Here is a 25,423-nt window from a genome sequence, read left to right on the forward strand (position 1 = left end):
GCAATGAGGAGCCCATGCACTGCAACGAAGAGTAACCCCCGCTCGCCGCAACTAGAGAAAGCCCACACGCAGCAATGGAAACCCAACGTGGCCAAAAATAAATAAATAGATAGGTTATTTAATTGTACTTAATTCATTGAAGTAAGGCTTTTTTTCTTTTTTTTTTTTATAGGTTGGCTGCTGAAGGTACTAATGGAATAGATAATCACGTACCTACAAACACTGTAGTACAAAACTCATGCTGTTCATATGTAATTAATGGAGACAACACACCTTCATCTCCATCTCAGGTTGCTGCCAGACCCCAAAACACACCAGCTCCAAAACCACTCACATCTGAGCCTGCCAATGACACTGGTAAGCATGGCTGCTTATGACACATTGTTTAAATGAAAATGAAATTAAATTTTATTATCTATACCTGTACTTTTCTTATCGTACAATCTTTCTCAATCTTCAGTTTTATAAAATGAATGTGAAGATTGCAATACCTGAAATTTTTTCTAGTAATTTGAATTTTTCTAGATTATTTAGGAAGATATTCCAAAAATGTATTAGTTTAGAAATAACCACACATTTCACTAAGCAAGTACTTACTTGATAGCTAGATTCTTAGGCTGTATGCTACAAAAAATACTATTTAATTCATAATATAGAATATATTTCTAAAAGAACTTGAGGGAATTCATTGATTTGTTAGTAATGAATGGTTCCTAACCTTTTACCATACAAATATTTACTTCTTGGCACATAACTTAGTAGTAAAATGTACTGTGAACTGATGTAACTCTCCAAAAGTTTTATATTTTCTAAGAGTAACTGTTATTCTATTATAGAAGGACTGCCTAAGGAAGACTTTTTTCTATAATCCTGTCTTTCGATGGATTCAGCTGTAATATTCATAAATCATTTTTTGTTTGATCTTTATAAATTAACTCAGATGAATTTCTTTCTTTTTTTTTTTTGCGATACTCGGGCCTCTCACTGTTGTGGCCTCCCCCGCAGCGGAGCACAGGCTCCAGACGCGCAGGCTCCGTGGCCATGCCTCACGGGCCCAGCCGCTCCGCGGCATGTGGGACCCTCCCGGACCGGGGCACAAACCCATGTCCCCTGCATGGCAGGCGGACTCTCAACCACTGCGCCACCAGGGAAGCCCCAGATGAATTTCTTGAAACTCAAATCTTAGGACTTGCTTCAGATTACTAGCGTATGTCTTGGGGCTAGAGTTGGAATCCTTTTTTTTTTCATTCCGGAGCCTATATTCTTTCCTTCATCTCTTTATGGGAAAGTATTAAAAAGTAGAAACATGTAAGGAAGTAATTTAGTAATTAAATGAAAATAGATGGGTTTATAGATAAGACTATTGTATATTTATACCCAAGATTGGGGGGATATTTACCATGCATTTGGTGAGTTTTTTGTAAATGTGGGAACTGACATGAATGGTTTTTTGAAAATGTAATTTATTAATGCTGCCCTTTTTATAAAAAAGATAGACTTAAAGATCCTAAGTACCCACAATAAGTAGACTTATTAGTCATTAATTTAAGGTGTCTGGAAAATGCAGAGAAGATAAACACAGATAAACAGGGTGAAATTAGTGAGCAGAATGCATTTATTTTCTGATTCTGGTATCCTTTCTGGTAAGAACATTTGCCTCAGATTTATTAGCAAAAGGGAAAAGGAAACATTTTAGATTATTCAGGATTGTCTCTAAATTAAGAACAGACCAGTTAAAATAGCTCCTATTGGGAATTTCTGGGCGGTCCAGTGGTTAAGATTCGGCGCTCTCACTGCCGGGGCCCTATTTGATCCCTGGTCGGGGAACTAAGATCCCACAAGGCTTGCGGCCAAGAAAAACCAAAAAGCAAAGAAAAAAACCGGCTCCTATTCCTGATATTCCATCTTTTTTTTTTTTTTTTTTTTTTTTTTCCTGTGGTACGCGGGCCTGTCACTGTTGTGGCCTCTCCCGTTGCGGAGCACAGGCTCTGGACGTGCAGGCTTAGCGGCCGTGGCTCACAGGCCCAGCCACTCCGCGGCATGTGGGATCTTCCCGGACCGGGGCATGAACCCATGTCCCCTGCATCGGCAGGCGGACTCTCAACCACTGCGCCACCAATTGGAAGCCCAATTTCCTTATATCGAGCCATCTTTTAATTTATTCAGTTTCAGTTTTAGGGTTATATTACCCTTGCAGAATAAATTAAGGAACTCCTTTTTTCTTTTTCTCTACCAATGTACTATCACACGTCAGACAACATGGGGGTAATCTGTTCATTGAAGGCTTCAAAAAACTAACTGAGCCTGGTGCCCTTTGGAAGGATAGTATTAGATCTTTCATCACCTTTTCCATTTCTACTCTCATCTTTTCAATTTTTCTTTCTCCTGAGTGAGTTTAGTTAATATAGTTTAGACTTGTTGATATAAAGTTGTACATGGTATTCCAAACTATATTTTTCTTTATAAAATTTGGAAACGTTTATTTCATGGTTTCTCCAACTTTTCTGGTAAGAATTCATCTGAAGCATTTGTTAAAAATACAGATTCCCAGCCCCTTCCCTAGAGAATTCCCCTAGAGATTCAGTAATTCTAGAATGGAAACTGAGACCTGTACTTTTTATAAGATCCCAACTGATTCTGATCAGGTAAGTTAGGAAATTCTGATCTATTGTTCCTTTAATTCCTTTCCTTCTACCATTTTCCCCTAGCTCTGGAATTGAATGCTAAGCTCATTTATTGCTATTTGTTCTTATATCCTTGGATACTTCTTTTGCCATGTCAAATATTTGATACAAATATTTTCATTGCCCTTAGTTTCCCTAAAGTTTGTGATTTCATTATTTTTTTTTCTTTAACTTAATAATTAGTTTTCTTTTTAATCTTCTAAGCAAAATTGATTGTGGGTGGGGGAGAACTGTCATTTTTATGGACATATAAGCATCAATTTTCTCACCAGTAAAATGGGAATAATGCTGGTATCTGCCTCATAGCATTGTTCTGTTAAATAAGATAATCCTTAAAAAAATGTTTAACAAACTCTGCCAGACTTTTAGTAAACATTTCAATAAGTTGTATTTTGTTTTGTTTCTAGTTTTATTGAATTATAGTCAGAATGTCACCTTCTGATTATAGAATTGGGATTTTCCTTTGGTCCCTTACATGTCATTTTTTTCTAAGAATTCTTAGATTGTTTGGATGGAATATATATATAATGGAAACTCAAAACTACCTCTCTAACCCTGTAATTTAGAACAGGTGTATTGACTGTGTTATTAAATCCTTCATATACTTAATATTTCTACTAATGCTCTTTTTATCTGCCTAGTTTTGACAGAGGTATGTTCACTTTTTTCTCTGTGATTTGTCTTTATTTAACATTTATTGTTTTAGTATGCCAGGCATGTTGTAACTGTTGAAAATACAAAAGTGAACAAGTCTGACAGTGTTTGCATTCTGAACTCAATAAAAAAGAAATAAAAACAAATAAAATATTTCAGAACGTGAGAAAACAGTCTAATATGTAGCCTGGAGGGACGGTGGGGCAGGTTCAGCATTAAGTAAGATACCCCAGCACTGCCTTTCTGAAGGAGCGGTTGAGTCTGGACTCTGTGTGATAAGAAGCAGCTAGTCAGGAGCTATTCTGAGACGGTGGGAACAGCAAGTGCACGTCCCTGAATGGGAGGGCGTTTGTTCTATTCAAGGAACAGAAAGGAGACCATTTTGAGAAGTCAGGTGTACCTGTGGAGTAGACTGTGTAGAGTCTTTGTCATGAGCTGTGGTAAAGAGTTTGGAATTTATTCTGGTTGTAATGGGTATGTTTAATTACGGCGTGAAAACATCTGTGTATGCTTTTATAAGATTATTTTGGCTGCTGTTTGGAGAATGGATTGGAGTTGGACCGGAGAGGAAGCAGGCAGACCAATTAGGACGCTATTGCAGTAGAGTAAACAAGGAACGGTGGACAGAGGGGTAGTGGTGTAGACGGAGAGAAGAGCTGAGAGCACTTGCAGTTGAATTGTTGTAGGAGAGAAGTTTTTGCCTTGAACAACTGAAAGGTGCTATTTAATAATTAATTTTCTTCCTCTGTTTTTAACAGTTTGTGTAGCATGTGCTATGTTTTAGTAAGCCTAAGAGTTTATGATTCTTTCTTATTGGACTGGATTGTCTTTTGTCAAATATTCCTCTTTTCCCATTTAGTGTTATTTTGCTTTGAAAATACTATTGCTAATCTTTTCTTTTTTTGGAAATTAATTTCTGCATTGTTGAAGAGTGAAAATTAAATAAGTAAATTCACTTTGACTATCATATATCAATTCTGAACATCATGTAAGAGACCCAGAATTTAGTCTCTCTGCACATTCTCTTTTCTTTTCTTCATGTTATCTAACAGTGTTGAGTACCGGTAGCACTATAAACATTTTATTTTTTATATTTTGTTATTGATTTTTTTTCTCCCAAAGCTACTCTCCCCTGTAGTTGGTACAGAACTTCATTGGTTCTGTTGTTTTTTGTGCTTACTGTTTGATTCCTTTAATAGTACTCGTTTCTGTCCTTCCCACTATTTAAATCTCTTTCTTTAAAAATCCACCTGAACGTTCCATTACTCTTAATTATGTCTCCCTTTTCTGTTTCAGTTAAAACTTTGATGTGTGATTTTCTAATAGATTTTGTTCAATAATTTATTCTCTTTCCAGTTTTAATTTGACTCACTTTTATAGTGACACGTAGTTGAAATGGATGAATCACATTTGAAATGAAAATAAAGAAAATTATATCGCTGGATCCCAGTGCTGGGTTATTTCTTTAGCAAGTGTAGAACGAGTTCCTGGATCTTTTTGTAGTCCCCTGTAGTACTTTCTTAAGAATTAATGCCACTTTATATTTGGCAAGAGTTCTTTTGATATTAGCTGCATTTTGCATAGGAAAGGGAGCTTGAATGGGGTCATTTTAAGGTTTTTATATAACCCATGCAGATATTCAGAATTGATTCTTTGGAGGAAAAACGTTTGTTCATGTTGTTTTCTCTTTCTCTAAGTTAGGGTTATTGGTATATACGTATACATATATATATATATATATATATGTATATATACATATATATATATAGTCTTAAGTTTTATTATTTTAACGTTCATCTCTAAAATGTGAACAACAAAAATTATTGTCTGTCTTATTTCTGTCCATACCTGATATGTTGCTCAGTATAAATTAGGCTCTGAATAAATGTAATTGATGGGTTAACTGGTTGCTTTGTCATTCCTTGATAGATCATCTTACTAATTTTCCCCTTTCAGTTAATGGAGAATCATCCTCATCTGCACCAACTGATAATGCTTCCACCACGGGTACTGCAATAGTATCTGGAGAAACCGCCTTGTCTTCAAATTGCACTAGTACTACTGTCGAAGATCCTCCAGTTCAAGAAATACTGACCTCCTCAGAAAACAATGAATGTATTCTTTCTAACAGTGCAGCATTTGGGTCTGAAGCTAGAAGTACATTAGATCCTTCTACCTCCAGTTCTGGAAGTAGCTCTGCCTTCGAAGCAGCCAAATTAAGACAGCCAGATGTTTGTGTGGAACCTGTCCGGCAGCAGTCTGGAAATGCCAACACAGAAACTCTGCCATCCGGGTATGTTAAATTAATGATCGATTGTCTCTGCCTCCAAGAAGCTTGTTTAGTGGCTCAGGTTTTTAAACATACATACAATACAGTTTGAGAATGCTGTGATGAAAGTACGGTGTATACAGTGCTGTCTTGCACAGCTTACAGCAGTTAGAATTTCTACTCTCTAGCTGTGGAAACTGCACCTCTAGAGGTCTCTACCTCATTGCCATCATTTGCTCATCACAGTCACTGTGTCCATACCCTTTCTTACTTTCTGAACTGTTTTTTCTCAGTGCTCTTTACTGGCTCATCTGATTTTGCCTATTGCCTAATCGTGGTTTCAGCCTTTGGTCTTCTCCTGAATGTGCTGCCTCTGTTGAATCTTATACTCTCCCATCATTTTAACTATTAAATCTATATATCCAGACCAGAGCTTTCTCTGGGCTTATTTTTTTCTACTTACTGGAAATCTCCACTGCTTCCTGCAAGCATTTCTTCCCTTTCCTCTCAAAAATCTCTCATTTTCCCTTTGTCTTCTGTCTTTGGCAACTTAGTCATTTATCTTAGTCTCATGTGTCTGCCATTATGACACCAATATATAAGAAGCTCTTCTTACTGTCAAGAACCTCATGATCTGATGTGGGGGTAAAGATAAATAAATAGTCATTGTCTATACAGTTCAATTAAAGCTAAGCAAGAGGTGTGTAAGTTTAGGGTGCTGTGGGAGGGAACATATGTAGAGGGAAGTTAGTGGGGAGTAACCTGCTATACTGAGATAAAGAGTACTTTCTGGAAGAGGTGACCCTTGAGTGGATTTCTGAAAGAGGCGTAGGAGTTAGCACAGCAATAATGGAGGCACAAGTGGTGAAAGGTTTCATTCTTAGTGGCGCCAACTGCACATTCGGATTTCTAACATCCATAAACGAGTAAACTGAACTCAGGAAATGGTATTTTTTTACAGCTTGAGTTGAGCGTTGGAGGAAGCAAGCTATGTAGTACTGAAGAATAAACAGTCCTCTGAAGAATTTTGTATACCTGCTAAAATTTTGGGAGTTTTTTCCTGAAAACCATGAATAAACATTAAAGAATTTTAAGCAGGGGAGTGCCACAGTCATATTTGCATTTTAGTAAAATTATTCTAGGAGTGGTATAGACAGATTAGGAGTTAAGGGACAAGCTAGAATAGCAGCTAGGTTGTTTCATACATGAGAGAAGTGGGCATATTCCTGTTTAAAGTGGTAAGTACATAAACGTAATTCTGTGTGGCCAAGTACATGCTTCAGCATGCCTGTAGCCACTGTATGTGATCTTTGCATTAGGAGAATTTTGTAGGGATCTAGATGAGTGATTTTCAAATTGCAAGTTGCAGCCTATTAATAGATTGTGACCAGCATTTGAAAACATAATAAAGTAAGTCAACATGGACTAGAATAGAAAACTGAAGTGTGTTAGGTAAACACTGTTTTGGGAAAGTTTGTTTTTCTGATGTGTGCTTATGTGTGTAAAATCTGTAGGTAAATAGCAGTCTAGGGTGAACAGAGGCATTTATGTAAAGTGTATTCTTAACTCTGTGAGCTGTTACCTAGAAGGTTGAGATGCTACTAATCCAGGTGAGAAGTAAAAACAGCCTGCACTAAGGTAGATGCTAGTCTCCTGGGGCGACGTTACGATGGGTGTGGTAATTAGCTGTGGGAGGTAGAGTCGGAGGCTGGAGGCAAGGGTGACCCCTCTGGCTTATGCAGCACTTGGCTTGTGTGACCATCTGAGCCAGCAGTTTCCAATCTGCGTCATCTTCCCTCTTTCCGCAACAATCTTCTTAGTTCCCGTGTGTCCGCTCTTGGGTAACTTATGTGGCTAACTACACAGTACAGTCGTAGATGCTAGAATCACGAGTGTTCTGAAGGAAGCGTATTCCAGCCCCAGTGAGTGTTATGCCAAGCGTCGTCTTGCCTAGAGCCCTTTCTTTGCTTGTACTCTGACTGTTGTGCGGAGTGTTATTCCTCAGATAGCTGCGTGTCTCTGCTCAAATGTTACCTTGCTCCAGAGGCCTTTCCTGATTCCCTCTGTCCAAATCAGGTCCCTCTGAACCCCATCCCCTGCCTTATTTTTTCCCAACCTTCTGTTATGAAAATTTACAAACATGCAGAAAAATTTAAAGAATTTTACAGTGAACACCCATATATCTATCTACCACTAGGTTCTGTAGTTGACATTTTACTCTGCCTGCTTTATCACACATCTCTTCATCTCTCCATTTGTCTAATGTTTAAATATAATTTCCTGATAACTAAGTTGCAGATACCAGTACATTTTGCCCCTCAAAACTTCGGCTTGCATATCATTAACTAGAATTCAATATTTGCTTAAAGATTTTTTGGTAAAGTTTACATAGAAGGAAATGCATGAGTCTTAAATGTACCATTTTGATGAGTTTTGACAAATGCTCATTTGTCACTCCTTTATTAAGATTAGAGTATTATCATCACCTCAGAAAGTTCTCTCAAGCTTTCAGTCAGTCCCTGTCCCTACTTGGAGGGGGGCAGCCACTGTTCCTCCTTAAAAGCTTTTTTCCACAATAGATTATAGATTAGTTTTCCCTGTTGTAGAACTTAACATAAATAGAATCAGTATGTACTCTTTTGACTAGGGTTCTTTTAATCAGCATGATGTTATTTGTATTACTTTTCTTTATAACACTTAAATCACCATGAGACATACATTTTTGTGTTTTTGTCAGTTTTCTCTCCACTAGACTGAAAAGGGGGCTTTATTTTGTCCATTTCTGTATTCCTTGTGCCTAAAACTATGCCTGCCATATAGCAGGTACTCAATAAATATTTATAAGTGAATTAGTGCTTGATTAAATGATTTTGAGTGAGTGAGCAATTGGGCAAAGGCCCTGGCTTGTAAATGATTCGGAGGAAATGGTAACAAGGTCAAAAGCTACTGAAAATTCAAGTAAGGTAACTGAAAGGCACCCATTGCATTTAACAACAAAGAGATTATTTATTGTTGATCTCTGACAGAATGATTTCTGGGAAATAGAGCTGTATTCAGACTGCTGTGTGATGGAGTGAATGGAAGGGATGGAAGTGTGATAGAAAACTCTTTGAAAGAGTGAGAACTAATGCATAAAACTTTTTCCCTGTGAACACACAGGGAGAGAGGAGTGTTTGGTAGAGGTGAGCAAGAAAAGATACAGTATTGAGGAGTAGTTTTTTTGTTTTAAAAAATGGCAGTGACCTAATAATGGTGGTCAGTTGCTGATGGGCAGGAGCCAGGAGAGAGATTGGCAAGCCATACAGGAGAGAGGGGCAACTGTTGGTCGTGGTTTATGAGAAGGCAAGTCTTACCACCTACCCCATTATCCAAGTTTGAAACCAGTAGTTACCCACTCAGCAACTAAATTCTATCATTTTTATTGTAATATATTTAACAAAATTCTTCCACATTTATTATTATTTTAACAAGGTCTTTCTTCAGCAGTAGGTTTTGGAAATTTATGAGAAAGGGAAGCTACATCTGAATACTAGGAAGGGAGAGTATTATGGTTGAAGGTGAGGTGTAGCGGTTATAAGTTAGCACTTATCCCTGTGAAATTAAAGAATTCTATTGAGAAGTCTCATCAATCGACCTGGTAATTTGCAACTAGTTGAGGGGTACTCATGAATTTCCACTGCAGGGATAATCTAGTCTCTGGCCAGTTCCAGCTCATCACTTTTATAGTACCCCCGGGTACAGCTCTAGTTGGCTATCACTGTGAGTCTCCCACATCAAGCCTGAGACCACGCCCCTTTATCCCGGTACCCGCCTTTTTCCCCGCCAGCACCTTCCTTCCTCATTGCTGCCCAAGGATTGCTCTGGTCACCACTCACACACTGGGGACTCATTCTTGGCAACCGTCATGCCCCCAAAGGTAGACTCTCTGGGAGTAAAAACTCAGCAAGCTGCCTTCCTGTGAATCGGCTGTCAGGGCAGGGGAGAAAAGCACACTGGGATCCTAGAGTCACTGGGTCAGGTGGTGAAACTGACCAGGCTCCTCCCCTGTGGGCCAGGAGTTCTTTGTCCCAAGAACGTTGTCAGCAGAGGGCAACTGGGTACATGGCATGTCCACGACCTGGGATGCCCTACCCCAGGAAGACAGGGTGGGGCATGACAGGAGTTTGTTTGTTTGCAGCACGCAGGCTTCCCACTGTTGTGGCCTCTCCCGTTGCGGAGCACAGGCTCCAGACGCTCAGGATCAGTGGCCATGGCTCACAGGCCCAGCCGCTCAACGGCATGTGGGATCTTCCCGGACCGGGGCACGAACCCGTGTCCCCTGCATCGGCAGGCGGACTCTCAACCACTGCGCCACCAGGGAAGCCGTCCCCTAATTTAAAATTTGTTTCTGATCACAAAATTAAGACATGACCAAATAAAACATTTAAATGATACAGAAACTTTTAAAATACCCCTTAAGCTTACCACAGAGAGAGTGGTGTCTAAATATTATTCCAGTGGCATATATTTGCGAGCTTCTCTCGGTCATTGTTCCAGGCACTGGGTGTTCAGAGGGGCAAGAGAGCCCAAGACTCTGCTGCTGTGGAGCTAGTGTTACAGCAGGCTGACCAGCAGTGGCCTTGCATTAAAAACCTACTCAATAATGTCAGATAGTGACAGGTTCTATGAGAGGAAGGATAAAAGTAGGTGAAAAGGATAAAGAACAACTATGTGAATTACTATTTTGCAAAGACTTGTAGAATTATTTTAAGAAAATGGAATCACACTCTACATACTATTTTTCAGTTGCTTTTTAAAACTTGGTCATATTTCCATGTCAGTACAAGTAGGTGCACACATTCACCAAATATTAATAAATGTTTAGTAAGCATCTCTTCTGTGGCAGACACTGTGCTATGTGCTATTAGTACACTGATGAGCAATATTGATCAAGGCCCAACCTTCGTGAAGCTTTTCGTCTAAATGTGTAGGCTTAACCCTAATCCTTTTGAATGGGTTTATAGTATTTCCTTTTGTATTAATTATTGCTGTGTAACAAAGTACCCTAAAATTTAGCAATTTACAACAACAAACATAATCTTACACAGTTTCTGAGGCTCAGGAATCTGGAAGTGGTTTAGCTGGGTGCTTTTGTGCAGTGTCGCTCATGAGGTTGCAGTCATCTGGAGGATGACTTTGCAAATCCAAGAGAGCTGAATTCTGGCCTGTCAGTGGGGAAAGCCAGTTCTACGCATTGGAGCCCCTGAAACTCCTTTCAGGCTTCCACCCTGAAGGCCCAGGAATTGGCAGCATCAGATACCTTTGGAAGTGGCTGTGAAGACAGCACTGTAAACAGCAAGATTGTTTGAAAGTCACATTGAGAAATGAATCCCTACTTTTCCTTCCTGCAGCTAGGACTGCTACCTTGCCTAGGGGTTTCTTCTCTGGAGGTTCTCTGCATTTGGAACACCAGGCACAATTGAGGGCAAGGTACTGTACTACACCAGGGGACATAAGTGAACCTTTATGATGTTAATAATTGAATAAAGTTATAAGTGAATTTCCAAGCCCACATTCTTCTTTCATACCCAAATCCCAAAATACTGACAACCAGGATTTTACTATTCCACCCAGGAGACTGGAAGTGTCTTCTGTCAAAGCCCCGCCCACGCCGCTGCCCAAAGACTAAAATACTGATAATCTGTTTGTTCACCAACAAAGTAGCCTCATTATATTGCCCTTCAATTAATTCCACAATCCACAAGCCCCACCTACAAAGCTCCTGGTCAGTTTTTTTGGTGCCCTACTCATTAGACATCTGAGGGAAACCTTTTAATGTGAAGGGTAAAGATCAAAACAAACAACCTAGAAAATGCTCTTGAAGAAAACAGACTATTTTAATATTCTAAGAGGGACAAGAGTAGATGTAACATATTAAGGAAGAATGAGGTTTGTAAAAAGCTCTTGGAAATGTAATTCACTGGAAGATGTGGCTAATAAAGGTAAATGAATTTCCCAGAAAGTAGAACATAAATTTATAAAGTAAAAGAAATAAAATAGAAAAATTAGAGGACCAGTTCAGAAGGTCTGATAAGAGAAGTTCCAGAAAGAGAAAATAGGAGATATTTAACAAAATAACCAAAAATAACCCACCTTTTACAAACAAGAAGGAGGAACTTCTTATGGAAAGGGGTCACCAAAACTCAGGATAATAAGTGAAAATAAATCTATATTAAGATAACTTGTTATGAAAATTTTAGTACATTGGGGCCAAAGGAAAAAATTATAAACATTTCCAGAGATTTAAAAAAAATGGAAAAAAGCAAATCTCATAATCATCAAATCTCATAAAGCATTAGACTTCTCAGAATCAACACAAGAAGCTAGGAGACAATATACCTTAAATGCTGAGGGAAATTATATTCAGCCTAGAATTCTGGATCTAGTCTCACTGTTAGTGTGCACACAGAATAAATACATTTCAGACATCCTGGGTTTCCAAAAGTTTACTTCCCATGTAAGTTTACTCTCTGAGGAGGCTACCAGGATGCCTGTTCCTCCAAATTTAGGTAAATAAAAGTGAAGGACGGGGGATCCAAGTGAAAGGAGTTACCAGCAAGATGATGAAAGGAAAGCTTGATGGCAGGTGTGACTGATAAAATACCCAATGAGCTTGAATTTTTTTTTTTTTTTTTTGTGGTACGCGGGCCTCTCACTGTTGTGGCCTCTCCTGTTGCAGAGCACAGGCTCCGGACGCGCAGGTTCAGCGGCCATGGCTCACGGGCCCAGCCGCTCCGTGGCATGTGGGATCTTCCCGGACCGGGGTACGAACCCGCGTCACCTGCATTGGCAGACGGACTCTCAACCACTGCGCCACCAGGGAAGCCCAGAGCTTGAATATTTTGAGAGGAGATTTATGCAACTAGAAAGTATTTGTAGTTAAATTAATAAGTACGAAGAAAATAAGGAAATGGGAGGAAAGGAGACAAATCATGGTGTGTTCATAGCTCAGCTGTCAGGAGGGTTTACACAGTCATAATAATTATAAGGGAAGGACACAGCATATGTGTGTATTTGGAAGAGTTGGAAGGAGGGTCCAGGTTACAGTGTATATGCGTACATCTGTGCAGGAAAGAGACTTACAGCTTCACCTTTCATAGTGAGAAATCAATAAATTATGCTTGAAATTAAATTAGTAGAGTAAGCTTGTTAATAAGAAAAAAGAGGTAAATACTAAAAGAATTGGCTAAAACAGTTGAAAATGTTGCCTTCGGGGAGTAGAAAATGAGATTAGGGGACAGTAGGCACTATTGTTTTTTTGTAATGAGCCTCATAGACTATCTGATTGTTTAAACTGTGTGGAGGTTACATAATTATATAACTGTGAGATATATATTAAATAGTATGTGAAAGTATATATAATTTTGATAAAAATTAAAGCTAAATTAAAAGTAGTAAAGAGTATTTGTAAAGAAAGTTTGGAAACCAGGAAATTTTGATATAGAATAGCAGTACAAATTCAAGAACTGATTATAGGAATTAATACCTAAAAATAGCAAAAGTACCATTATCAGGAAGTTCTTGAAACGATATATTTTGTAGGTATTTGTTTTTGGCTGTTAAGCTTTCCTACAAATAAGTAACCCACTGGTTTGTGTCCTAGGTATTCCAGAAATGTCTTTAAAATGAAATTACATATTTAAATCCTGCCTTCCCATGAACATTTATTATTATATAAAAACATATGAATTAAATCTGAAATTTCAGGTTATTATTTTTAGTAAAATACTTATGAGGAATATCTAAATTTTTGTAGTTACAGGGTAGCATGAATGTTCCAGTGTAGGATTTTATACCACTGTTTCATAATAGATACTTTTAATAATCTATATGATCCTGAATCGGTTGTGAACTTGGGCATCTTTATTGTTCATGGTTACTGTTTAAGCTTGTTGTGGCTAATGTTTGTCAGATGCAGCTTAAACAAATGATTATTTTTTGCATGCCATTTAAGATATGTATGTATGTGTACACCTTGTTAGGGAATAACTTTAATACGGTCATTGTGTAGGAAAATAATTTAAAAATTAAAGGCCTCTCTAATCAAAAAGAAGTCAAATTAAATTGGATCCTTGTGTTTAAGCGAAAGGAAAATACTTTCCATTTATTCTACTTTCAGGTGAAAACAAGAATATTAAACTCAGAAATACCAGGTTTTTATTTTTTATGTTTAAAATTTTTCTTCTATACCATTTTAAGGAAAGACTGGAAAGGAAGAAACAGGGATCACAGAGGAGAAAATGAGGGTGGGGAAAATCAGAGATTGAGTGTCTTTGAGATAGAACAGAAAAAGATAAAATTGGATGTCCATAAACTCCGAGGCTTACCAAAGACAAGAGAGGGATAGTGTGCACAAAAAGAAGACACTATATGCAGATAGAAGAAAGAATTTTCATGGAGCTGTGTCACAACATACTTTAAGGAGATTTCTGCTAAAATCTTTTAGATGTGTATTTTCTAAATTGCAAAAATGGATATTACTTCATTGACATTTTGTGCTCTGGGCATGATACTAGGCTGAAAGTTCCTCTGCTCTTGATTGAATTTGTGTTTTCTGATGATTTGGAATTCTGTAAATTAGTAACTTTTAAAAACTTTACGTATTATTCTGTCTTCCTCTGCTAACTGTACTTACTGAGTTGCCAGTACTGTTGATGAAAGGTGAATAATTAAGAACTTAAAAGGCAACAATAGGGACTTCCCTGGTGGTGAAGTGGTTGAGACTCCACACTCCCAATGCTGGGGGCTGGAGTTCCATCCCTGGTCAGGGAACTAGATCCCACATGCATGTCTCAACTAAGAGTTCGCATGACACAACTAAGGAGCCTACGTGCCTCAACTAAGGAGCCAGTGAGCCTCAACTGAGGAGCCCTCAAGCCACAACTGAGGAGCCCACCTGCCACAACTAAGACCCAGTGCAACTAAATAAATACATATGTAAATAAATATTTTTTTAAAAAAGATATCTTCTTTAAAAAAAAGCACAATAATTGAAAAAAGAAACAACTTTATTTTATGTATATCTGTGACCTTTTAAAGTAAAACTTATCTGTAATTTTTTGGATTATAAGAAGGAACCATTTTTCAGATTGTCTTAGTTTGTTATCTTTTATTTTTGCTTTTTCATTGAAGGTGGGAACAGAGAAAAGATCCTCATGGTAGAACCTATTATGTGGATCATAACACTCGAACGACCACATGGGAGAGGCCACAACCTTTACCTCCAGGGTAATGTAGCATCTTATGCATCTTCAGTTGTGTTTTATACATGTAATTTTAAAAGTTTATTTAATACATTATAAAATGATTCATTCTACATGTTATGTTTCCTTGATTTACTTTTGTGAGTAATGAATGTTCAGTAGATGAAATTTGTTACATTGTGTCTCTTTTACAGGTAGTCTGAAGGGCTTCCAAGAGATTGTCAAACATTGGCATGAGTTTACTGAGAGTAGTTGTAGAATTTTGATCCAATTTCAGTCCTTGTTATTTTTTAAGGAATGAAAGTCATATTTAGGATAGTTTATATGTATGGTTCTCCATAGATAGGGATCTAAACTATGCTATTGAATGACACTTACGTAATAAATATTAGTATCATTCAAAATTATTATCTAAAAGATTGCTGCAAGTAAAATTGTATTACATTATGACTAAAATAATAGAGGGTTTTAAATGAAAAAGCATTTCTGTTACATACTAAATAAAGTTTATGCTCTTAAGTGGTCATTCAAGGTCATTCACAAACTGTCTTTCCAGATGCAACTCAGGGTCCACCAATATAAAACATATTCAAAGTCCAGAAACTTCAGACAAGAACTATGTTATTTTTGTGAGATTGGTTGCTGAAAGGATACTGAAATCATATAAATTAATGACATAAATTGGCTTAAGGTGAACTAAACTGGAGGATGGGGAGAATTCTGGCTGGTAGAGAAGGGCATTCTGTTCTGAGGGGATATTAAAACAAAGGCATGACAGAATGAAACATATGACACATTTGGGGCCAGCAAGTAATTGATTTGGCTCTCATATGGGTCCCTTGAAAGACCTTAAGGGAGTTAAGGCTGAAATGGCGAATGGGTTCATTTTTATGCCATGCCAGAGAACGGTGATAGGTGGAACAGCATGGCTCGATCTGCACTTTAGTTCAGCAGCAGTGTAACCGTGAAAGGTAGGTTAAAAAGCTATATAAGTTGAGTTAAAACCCTTTACGTGGGCAGGAATGATAGAGGCAGATTGCCAGGTATACAGTAAACACTCAGTAAATGTTTATCAAAAAAAGAGGGAGAAAGTATAGTCATACTGTTACTGTTCAGTCTATGGCCTCTTTTTTAGACAGCCCTTAGAAATCATATAGGGAAGAATGGGAAGGTAGTTTAGCTAAAATAGATAGCAAGTGTTACATGTTCATAATTTTTCTGAGGAGTATCAGTATTTACATTCTTTTAAACTTAGCTCTTGGACTTGATTTTTAAATTATTTAAGTGAAGTATTACCTAACTACTTTCCAGTTTCTTATAGTAAGAGATTATTCTTTATTTTCATTTTTACTATTGCTTATTTTATTTTTGGTAGTTGGGAAAGAAGAGTTGATGATCGGGGAAGAGTTTATTATGTAGATCATAACACCAGGACAACAACCTGGCAGCGGCCTACCATGGAATCTGTGCGGAATTTTGAACAGTGGCAGTCTCAGCGGAACCAACTGCAGGGAGCTATGCAACAGTTCAACCAACGATACCTCTACTCGGTAATTAGGAAATTATAAGATGTTAATACAGCTTTTCCTCCAGGCTTTTCCCTTTTCTATCTTCGTGATTTTTCTTAAATGTTATACATTACAAGGTATTTTTTAGTTGATCTTTAGTAAATAATTAGCATTTCCGATATACATAAGCAGTTTTTTTTTTTTTTTTTTTTTTTTTGCGGTATGCGGGCCTCTCACTGTTGTAGCCTCTCCTGTTGCGGAGCACAGGCTCCGGACGCGCAGGCTCAGCAGCCATGGCTCATGGGCCCAGCCGCTCCGCAGCATGTGGGATCCTCCCGGACCCGGGCACAAACTGTGTCCCTTGCATCGGCAGGCGGACTCTCAACCACTGCGCCACCAGGGAAGCCCATACATAAGCACTTTTAACATTTTTTTTTTAAATTCTAGTTTACTATCATAACTATACAATCAGGTTTTCTCCTTATTAAGTGGTAGTTTCATAAATGCAATTTCTTAATAAAATAACTTGTCGTTACCAGTTCCTAGTCTTCTACTTTTAGTTATAATCATTTGGTTTGCTTTAAACAAAACCAGTTACCTCCTGATTTTACTTAAGGCCAGTTTTGCATATTCCAGCTATTCTGATTCCCATTCCAGATTCTCAGAAATGCTTTCATCTGTTTTGGACCACCAAATATATATTCTTGGGATTGGGGGTAGTTTTGTTCCAAAAAAAATCTAATGCTGTCTGAAACTTTGACCAATTGGTGATCATTTATTGTCATAAGCAAACATCCATAAGAATGGGGGGTGGAGGGGACTTCTGTTAAATAGGTTTGATCGCAAGAAGTAGAAAATATAAATTTTAAATATTGGCATAGATAGTGTTTTGAGGCAACTTGAAACCCCAAAATGTAGAAAGGAATTAGGAAAGATACAAAAAGAAAACTCTTCAGAATCCTACCTCAGGATGGCTCATTCAACTCCACTTTCTTTGGAGGTTAAATAATAAGTTCTCATTTGCAGGTTGATCCACTCTCCTGGTTGTCTATAGCCAGCAGAGAGACAGTGGGCCAACTCAGCTTGCACAGCATCTTGTGCTGTAAATTTCTGGTTCTTTAGCAACTTATACAGAAGTCTGTGGTCAGGTTCCATTGTTAGCTGTATATAGTAAACAAATTATGTACTGTGTGTGTGTTTTGGTTGGACTTTGTTGTATGTATGAAAATCTTAGGGAAACAGGGCAGAATTAGGCAAGCTGTGTATCAGAAGTGTGTTCTACACGTAACAGAACATCTTTAGCCAGATTGAGGTTTATTATCTAAATAATATTGAGTACAATTAAAAGTATCTATTAAAAGGTTATAAAATATTTATCAAGATACATACACTTTATCATTAAGAAATGATTTTTCAGGTAATGATTTTTATATTTGACATTCTTTAAAAATTGATGGTAAAATGTTTATATTTCCTTTTGAATGTATTTCTGGGTTGTAATAATGTATATGCATTACTGTATGTATGAATATATAAAAGCTATTAATACTAAGGTAAAAGTTTACTTATATAAAGACAATTCTAGTGTTTAATATTTATTAATAGGCATTTGTTTTTTTTGTGTTTTTTTAAATTTTTTTTAACATCTTTAAAGCAGTATAATTGCTTTACAATGCTGTGTTAGTTTCTGCTTTATAACAAAGTGAATCAGTTATACATATACATATGTTCCCATATCTCTTCCCATTTGCGTCTCCCTCCCTCCCACCCTCCCTATCCCACTCCTCTAGGTGGTCACAAACCACCTAGCTGATCTCCCTGTGCTATGCGGCTGCTTCCCACTAGCTATCTGTTTTACGTTTGGTAGTGTATATGTCCATGCCACTCTCTCACTTTGTCACAGCTTACCCTTCCTCCTCCCCATATCCTCAAGTCCATGCTCTAGTAGGTCTGTGTCTTTATTCCCATCTTACCGCTAGGTTCTTCATGACATTTTTTTTTTCCCTAAGATTCCATATATATGTATTAGCATACAGTATTTGTTTTTCTCCTTCTGACTTACTTCACTTTGTATGACAGACAGAGGTCTATCCACCTCATTACAAATAACTCAGTTTTGTTTCTTTTTATGGCTGAGTAATATTCCATTGTATATATGTGCCACATCTTCTTTATCCATTTATCTGTTGATGGACACTAAGGTTGCTTCCATGTCCTGGCTATTGTCAATAGAGCTGCAGTGAACATTTTGGTACATGACTCTTTTTGAATTATGGTTTTCTCAGGGTATATGCCCAGTAGTGGGATTGCTGGGCCATATGGTGGTTCTATTTTTAGTTTTTTAAGGAACCTCCGTACTGTTCTCCATAGTGGCTGTATCAATTTACATTCCCACCAACAGTGCAAGAGTGTTCCCTTTACTCCACAGCCTCTCCAGCATTTATTTTTTTCTAGATTTTTTGTTGATGGCCATTCTGACCGGTGTGAGATGATATCTCATTGTAGTTTTGATTTGCATTTCTCTAATGATTAATGATGTTGAACATTCTTTCATGTGTTTGTTGGCAGTCTGTATATCTTCTTTGGAGAAATGTCTATTTAGGTCTTCTGCCTATTTTTGGATTGGGTTGTTTTTTTGTTATTGAGCTGCTTGTAGATTTTGGAGATTAATCCTTTGTCAGTTGTTTCATTTGCAAATACTTTCTCCCATTCTGAGGGTTTTCTTTTCACCTTTTTAATGGTTTCCTTCGCTGTGCAAAAGCTTTGAAGTTTCATTAGGTCCCATTTGTTTATTTTTGTTTCTATTTCCATTTTTCTAGGAGGTGGGTCAAAAAGGATCTTGCTGTGATTTATGTCATAGAGTGTTCTGCCTATGTTTTCCTCTAAGAGTTTGATAGTTTCTGGCCTTACATTTAGGTCTGTAATCCATTTTGAGCTTATTTTTGTGTATGGTGTTAGGGAGTGTTCTAATCTCATACTTTTACATGTACCTGTCCAGTTTTCCCAGCACCACTTATTGAAGAGGCTGTCTTTTCTCTACTATATATTCTTGCCTCCTTTATCAAAGATAAGGTGACCATATATGCGTGGGTTTATCTCTGGGCTTTCTATCCTGTTCCATTGATCTGTCTTTCCATTTTTGTGCCAGTACCATACTGTCTTGATTACTGTAGCTTTGTAGTATAGTCTGAAGTCAGGGAGCCTGATTCCTCCATCTCCATTTTTCGTTCTCAAGGTTTCTTTGACTATTAGGGGTCTTTTGTGTTTCCATACAAATTGTGAAATGTTTTGTTCTAGTTCTGTGAAAAATGCCAGTGGTAGTTTGATAGGGATTGCATTGAATCTGTAGATTGCTTTGGGTAGTAGAGTCATTTTCACAATGTTGATTCTTCCAATCCAAGAACATGGTATATCTCTCCATCTATTTGTATCATCTTTAATTTCTTTCATCAGTGTCTTATAATTTTCTGCATACAGGTCTTTTGTCTCCTTAGGTAGGTTTATTCCTAGATATTTTATTCTTTTTGTTGCAGTGGTAAATGGGAGTGTTTTCTTAATTTCTTTTTCAGATTTTTCATCATTAGTGTATAGGAATGCCAGAGATATCTGTGCATTAATTTTGTATCCTGCTGCTTTACCAAATTCATTGATTAGCTCTAGTAGTTTTCTGGTAGCATCTTTAGGATACTTTATGTAGAGTATCATGTCATCTGCAAACAGTGACAGCTTTACTTCCTTTCCAATTTGGATTCCTTTTATTTCTTTTTCTTCTCGGATTGCTGTGGCTAAAACTTCCAAAACTATGTTGAATAATAGTGGCGAGAGTGGGCAACCTTGTCTTGTTCCTGATCTTAGTGGAAATGCTTTCAGTTTTTCACCATTGAGGATGATGTTTGCTGTGGGCTTGTCATATATGGCCTTTATTATGTTGAGGAAAGTTCCCTCTATGTCTACTTTCTGCAGGGTTTTTATCATAAATGGGTGTTGAATTTTGTCAAAAGCTTTCTCTGCATCTATTGAGATGATCATTTGGTTTTTCTCCTTCAATTTGTTAATATGGTGTATCACGTTGATTGATTTGTGTATATTGAAGAATCCTTGCATTTCTGGAATAAACCCCACTTGATCATGGGGTATGGTTCTTTTAATGTGCTGTTGGATTCTGTTTGCTAGTATTTTGTTGAGGATATTCGCATCTATGTTCATCAGTGATATTGGCCTGTAGTTTTCTTTCTTTGTGACATCTTTGTCTGGTTTTGGTATCAGGGTGATGGTGGCCTCGTAGAATGAGTTTGGGAGTGTTCTTCCCTCTGCTATATTTTGGAAGAGTTTGAGAAGGATAGGTGTTATCTCTTCTCTAAATGTTTGATAGAATTCGCCTGTGAAGCCATCTGGTCCTGAGCTTTTGTTTGTTGAAAGATTTTTAATCACAGTTTCAATTTAGGTGCTTGTGATTGGTGTGTTCATATTTTCTATTTCTTCCTGGTTCAGTCTCGGCAGGTTGTGGAATTCTAAGAATTTGTCCATTTCTTCCAGGTTGTCCGTTTTATTGGCATAGAGTTGCTTGTAGAAATCTCTCATGATCCTTTGTCTTTCTGCAGTGTCATTTGTTACTTCTCCTTTTTCATTTCTAATTCTGTTGATTTGAGTCTTCTCCCTTTTTTTCTTGATGAGTCTGGCTAATGGTTTATCAATTTTGTTTATCTTCTCAAAGAACCAGCTTTTAGTTTTATTGATCTTTGCAATTGTTTCCTTCATTTCTTTTTCATTTATTTCTGATCTGATTTTTATGATTTCTTTCCTTCTGCTAACTTTGGGGTTTTTTTGTTCTTCTTTCTCTGATTGTATCAGGTGCAAGGTTAGGTTGTTTATTTGAGATGTTTCCTGTTTCTTAAGGTAGGATTGTATTGCTATAAACTTCCCTCTTAGAACTGCTTTTGCTGCATTCCATAGGTATTGGGTGGTCGTGTCTCCATTGTCATTTGTTTCTACGTCTTTTTTGATTTCCTCTTTGATTTCTTCAGGGACCACTTCGTTATTAAGTAGTGTATTGTTTAGCCTCCACGTGTTTGTAATTTTTACAGATATTTTCATGTAAGTGATATCTAGTCTCATAGCGTTGTGGTCGGAAAAGATACTTGATACGATTTCAGTTTTCTTAAATTTACCAAGGCTTGACTTGTGACCCAAGATATAATCTATCCTAGAGAATGTTCCATGAGCACTTGAGAAAAATGTGTATTCTGCTGTTTTTGGATGGAATGTCCTATAAATATCAATTAAGTCCATCTTGTTTAATGTATCATTTAGAGCTTGTGTTTCCTTATTTATTTTCATTTTGAATGATCTGTCCATTGGTGAAAGTGGGGTATTAAAGTCCCCTACTATGATTGTGTTACTGTCGATTTCCCCTATTATGGCTGTTAGTATTTGCCTTATGTATTGAGGTGATCCTATGTTGGGTGCATAAATATTTACAATTGTTATATCTTCTTCCATTGATCCCTTGATCATTATGTAGTGTCCTTCTTTGTCTCTTTTAGTAGTCTTTGTTTTAAAGTCTATTTTGTCTGATATGAGAATTGCTACTCCAGCTTTCTTTTTGTTTTTTTTCTGCGGTATGCGGGCCTCTCACTGTTGTGGCCTCTCCCGTTGCAGAGCACAGGCTCTGGACACGCAGGCTCAGCGGCCATGGCTCATGGGCCTAGCTGCTCCGTGGCATGTGGGATCCTCCCGGACCGGGGCACGAACTTGGGTCCCCTGCATCGGCAGGCAGACTCCCAACCACTACCCCACCAGGGAAGCCCTCCAGCTTTCTTTTGATTTCCATTTGCATGGAATATCTTTTTCCATCCCTTCACTTTCAGTCTGTATGTGTCCCTAGGTCTGAAGTGGGTCTCCTGTAGACAGCATATATATGGGTCTTGTTTTTGTATCCAGTCAGCCAGTCTGTGTCTTTTGGTGGGAGCATTTAATTCATTTATATTTAAGGTAATTATCAATATGTATGTTCCTATTCCCATAATACTTAATTGTTTTGGGTTTGTTATTGTAGGTCTTTTCCTTCTCTTGTGTTTCTTGCCTAGAGAAGTTCCTTTAGCATTTGTTGTAAAGCTGGTTTGGTGGTGCTGAACTCTTTCAGCTTTTGCTTGTCTGTAAAGGTTTTAATTTCTTCATCAAATCTGATTGAGAACCTTGCTGGGTAGAGTAATCTTGGTTGTAGGTTTTTCTTCTTCATCACTTTAAATATGTCCTGCCACTCCCTTCTGGCTTGCAGAGTTTCTGCTGAAAGATCATCTGTTAACCTTATGGGGATTCCCTTGTGTGTTATTTGTTGTTTTTCCCTTGCTGCTTTTAATATGTTTTCTTTGTATTTAATTTTTGATAGTTTGATTAATATGTGTCTTGGCATGTTTCTCCTTGGATTTATCCTGTATGGGACTCTCTGTCCTTCCTGGACTTGATTAACTATTTCCTTTCTCATATTAGGGAAGTTTTCAACTATAATCTCTTCAAATATTCTCTCAGTCCCTTTCTTTTTCTCTTCCTCTTCTGGGACCCCTATAATTCGAATGTTGGTGCATTTAATGTTAACCCAGAGGTCTCTGAGACTGTCCTCAATTCTTTTCATTCTTTTTTCTTTATTCTGCTCTGCTGTAGTTATTTCCACTATTTTATCTTCCAGGTCACTTGACCGCTCTTTTGCCTCAGTTTTTCTGCTATTGATCCCTTCTAGAGTATTTTTAATTTCATTTATTGTGTTGTTCATCATTGCTTGTTTCCTCTTTAGTTTTTCTAGGTCCTTGTTAAATGTTTCTTGCATTTTCTGTACTCTATTTCCAAGATTTTGGATCATCTTTACTATCATTATTCTGAATTATTTTTCAGGTAGACTCCCTATTTCCTCTTCATTTGTTAGGTCTGGTGGGTTTTTATCTTGCTCCTTCATCTGCTGTGTGTTTTTCTGTCTTCTCATTTTGCTTATCTTACTGTGTTTGGGGTCTCCTTTTTGCAGGCTGCAGGTTCGTAGTTCCCGTTGATTTTGGTGTCTGTCCCCAGTAAGCTAAAGTGGGTTCAGTGGGTTGTGTAGGCTTCCTGGTGGAGGGGACTAGTGCCTGTGTTCTGGTGGATGAGGCTGGATCTTGTCTTTCTGGCGGGCAAGTCCACGTCTGGTGGTGTGTTTTGGGGTGTCTGTGGTCTTATTATGATTTTAGGCAGCCTCTCTGCTAATGGGTGGGGTTGTGTTCCTGTCTTGCTAGTTGTTTGGCATAGGGTGTCCAGCACTGTAGCTTGCTGGTTGTTGAGTGAAGCTGGGTGCTGGTGTTGAGTTGGAGATCTCTGGGAGATTTTTGCCGTTTGATATTATGTGGAGCTGTGAGGTCTCTTGTGGACCAGTGTCCTGAAGTTGGCTCTCCCACCTCAGAGGCACAGCACTGACTCTTGGCTGGAGCACCACGAGCCTTTCAGCCACATGGCTCAGGATAAAAGGGAGAAAAAGTTGAAAGAAAGAAAGAAAGAAAGAGTGAGAGGGGGAGGGGGAGGGGGAGAGGGAGAGAAAGAAAGAAAGGGGATAAAGTAAAATAAAGTACGATAAAATAAAATAAAGTTACTAAAATAAAAATAAATTATTAAGAAAAAAAAGTTTTTAAGTAAAAAAACAAAGAGAAACAGACGGACAGAACCCTAGGACAAATGGTGAAGGCAAAGCTATACAGACAAAATCTTACATAGAAGCATACACATACCCATTCACAAAAAGAGAAAAAGGGGAAAAAATAATATATCTTGCTCTCAAAGTTCACCTCCTCAGTTTGGGATGATTCGTTGTCTATTCATGTATTCCACAGATGCAGGGTACAGCAAGTTGATTGTGTAGCTTTAATCCGCTGCTTCTGAGGCTGCTGGGAGAGATTTCCCTTTCTCTTCTTTGTTCTCACAGCTCCCGGGGCTCAGCTTTGGATTTGGCCCCGCCTGTGCGTGTAGATCGCCTGAGGGCGTCTGTTCTTTGCTCAGACAGGACGGGGTTAAAGGAGCCGCTGGTTCGGGGGCTCTGGTTCCCTCAGGCCAGGGGGAGGGAGGGGTACGGATGCGGGGCGAGCCTGTGGCGGCAGAGGCCGCCGTGACGTTGCACCAGCTGAGGCCCCGCCGTGCGTTCTCCCGGGGAAGTTGTCCCTGGATCACGGAACCCTGGTGGGCTGCACAGGGTCCCGGCGGGGGAGGTGTGGAGAGTGACCTGTGCTCTCACACAGGCTTCTTGGTGGCGGCAGCAGCAGCCTTAGCGTCTCATGCCCGTCTCTGGGGTCCCCACTTTTAGCTGCGGCTCGTGCCCACCTCTGGAGCTCCTTTAAGCAGCGCCCCTTATCCCCTCTCCTCGCTCACCAGGAAACAAAGAGGGAAGAAAAAGTCCCTTGCCTCTTCGGCAGGTCCAGACTTTTCCCTGGACTCCCTCCCAGCTAGCCGTAGTGCACTAACCCCTTCAGGCTGTGTACACGCAGCCAGTCCTCTCCCTGCCCTCCGACCAAAGTCCGAAGTCCAAGCCTCAGCTCCCAGCCCCCTCCCGCCCCAGCGTGTGAGCAGAGAAGCCTCTGGGGCTGGTGAGTGCCGGTCTGCACGGATCCTCTGTGCGGGAATCTCTCCGCTTTGCCCTCCACACCCCTGTTGCTGTGCCCTCGTCTGTGCCTCCGAAGCTCCCCCCCTCTCCCCCCCACCCCAGTCTCTGCCCACGAATGGGCTTCCTAGTGTGTGGAAACCTTTCCTCCTTCACGGCTCCCTCCCACTGGTGCAGGTCCCGTCCCTATTCTTTTGTCTGTTTATTCTTTTTTCTTTTGCCCTACCCAGGTACGTGGGGGGTTTCTTGCCTTGTGGGAGGTCTGAGGTCTTCTGCCAGCGTTCAGTAGGTGTTCTATAGGAGGAGTTCCACGTGTAGATGTATTTCTGATGTATCTGTGGGGAGGAAGGTGATCTCTGCGTCTTACTCTTCCGCCATCTTCCTCCCAATCTAGGCATTTGTTTTAAAAAGAACTGTGATAATTATTTTATTTTTAAACAAATAATGTTACCTCATTT

General features: G+C 38.7%; 1 protein-coding gene across 3 annotated transcripts in view; it reads left to right on the forward strand.

Moving 5' to 3' along the window:
• WWP1 (WW domain containing E3 ubiquitin protein ligase 1) overlaps positions 1–25,423 on the forward strand; it is a 121,534-nt gene that overhangs the window by 56,439 nt on the left and 39,672 nt on the right. For all 3 annotated transcript variants that reach the window (XM_059994847.1, XM_059994846.1, XM_059994848.1), the window contains 4 exons: positions 173–357; positions 5,295–5,631; positions 14,779–14,874; positions 16,225–16,399. In XM_059994847.1, coding sequence (XP_059850830.1) covers positions 173–357; positions 5,295–5,631; positions 14,779–14,874; positions 16,225–16,399 — 793 coding nt within the window. The remainder of the gene's footprint in view (positions 1–172; positions 358–5,294; positions 5,632–14,778; positions 14,875–16,224; positions 16,400–25,423) is intronic.

This window comes from Delphinus delphis, chromosome 17 (assembly GCF_949987515.2).
Source record: "Delphinus delphis chromosome 17, mDelDel1.2, whole genome shotgun sequence".
NCBI lineage: Eukaryota > Metazoa > Chordata > Mammalia > Artiodactyla > Delphinidae > Delphinus > Delphinus delphis.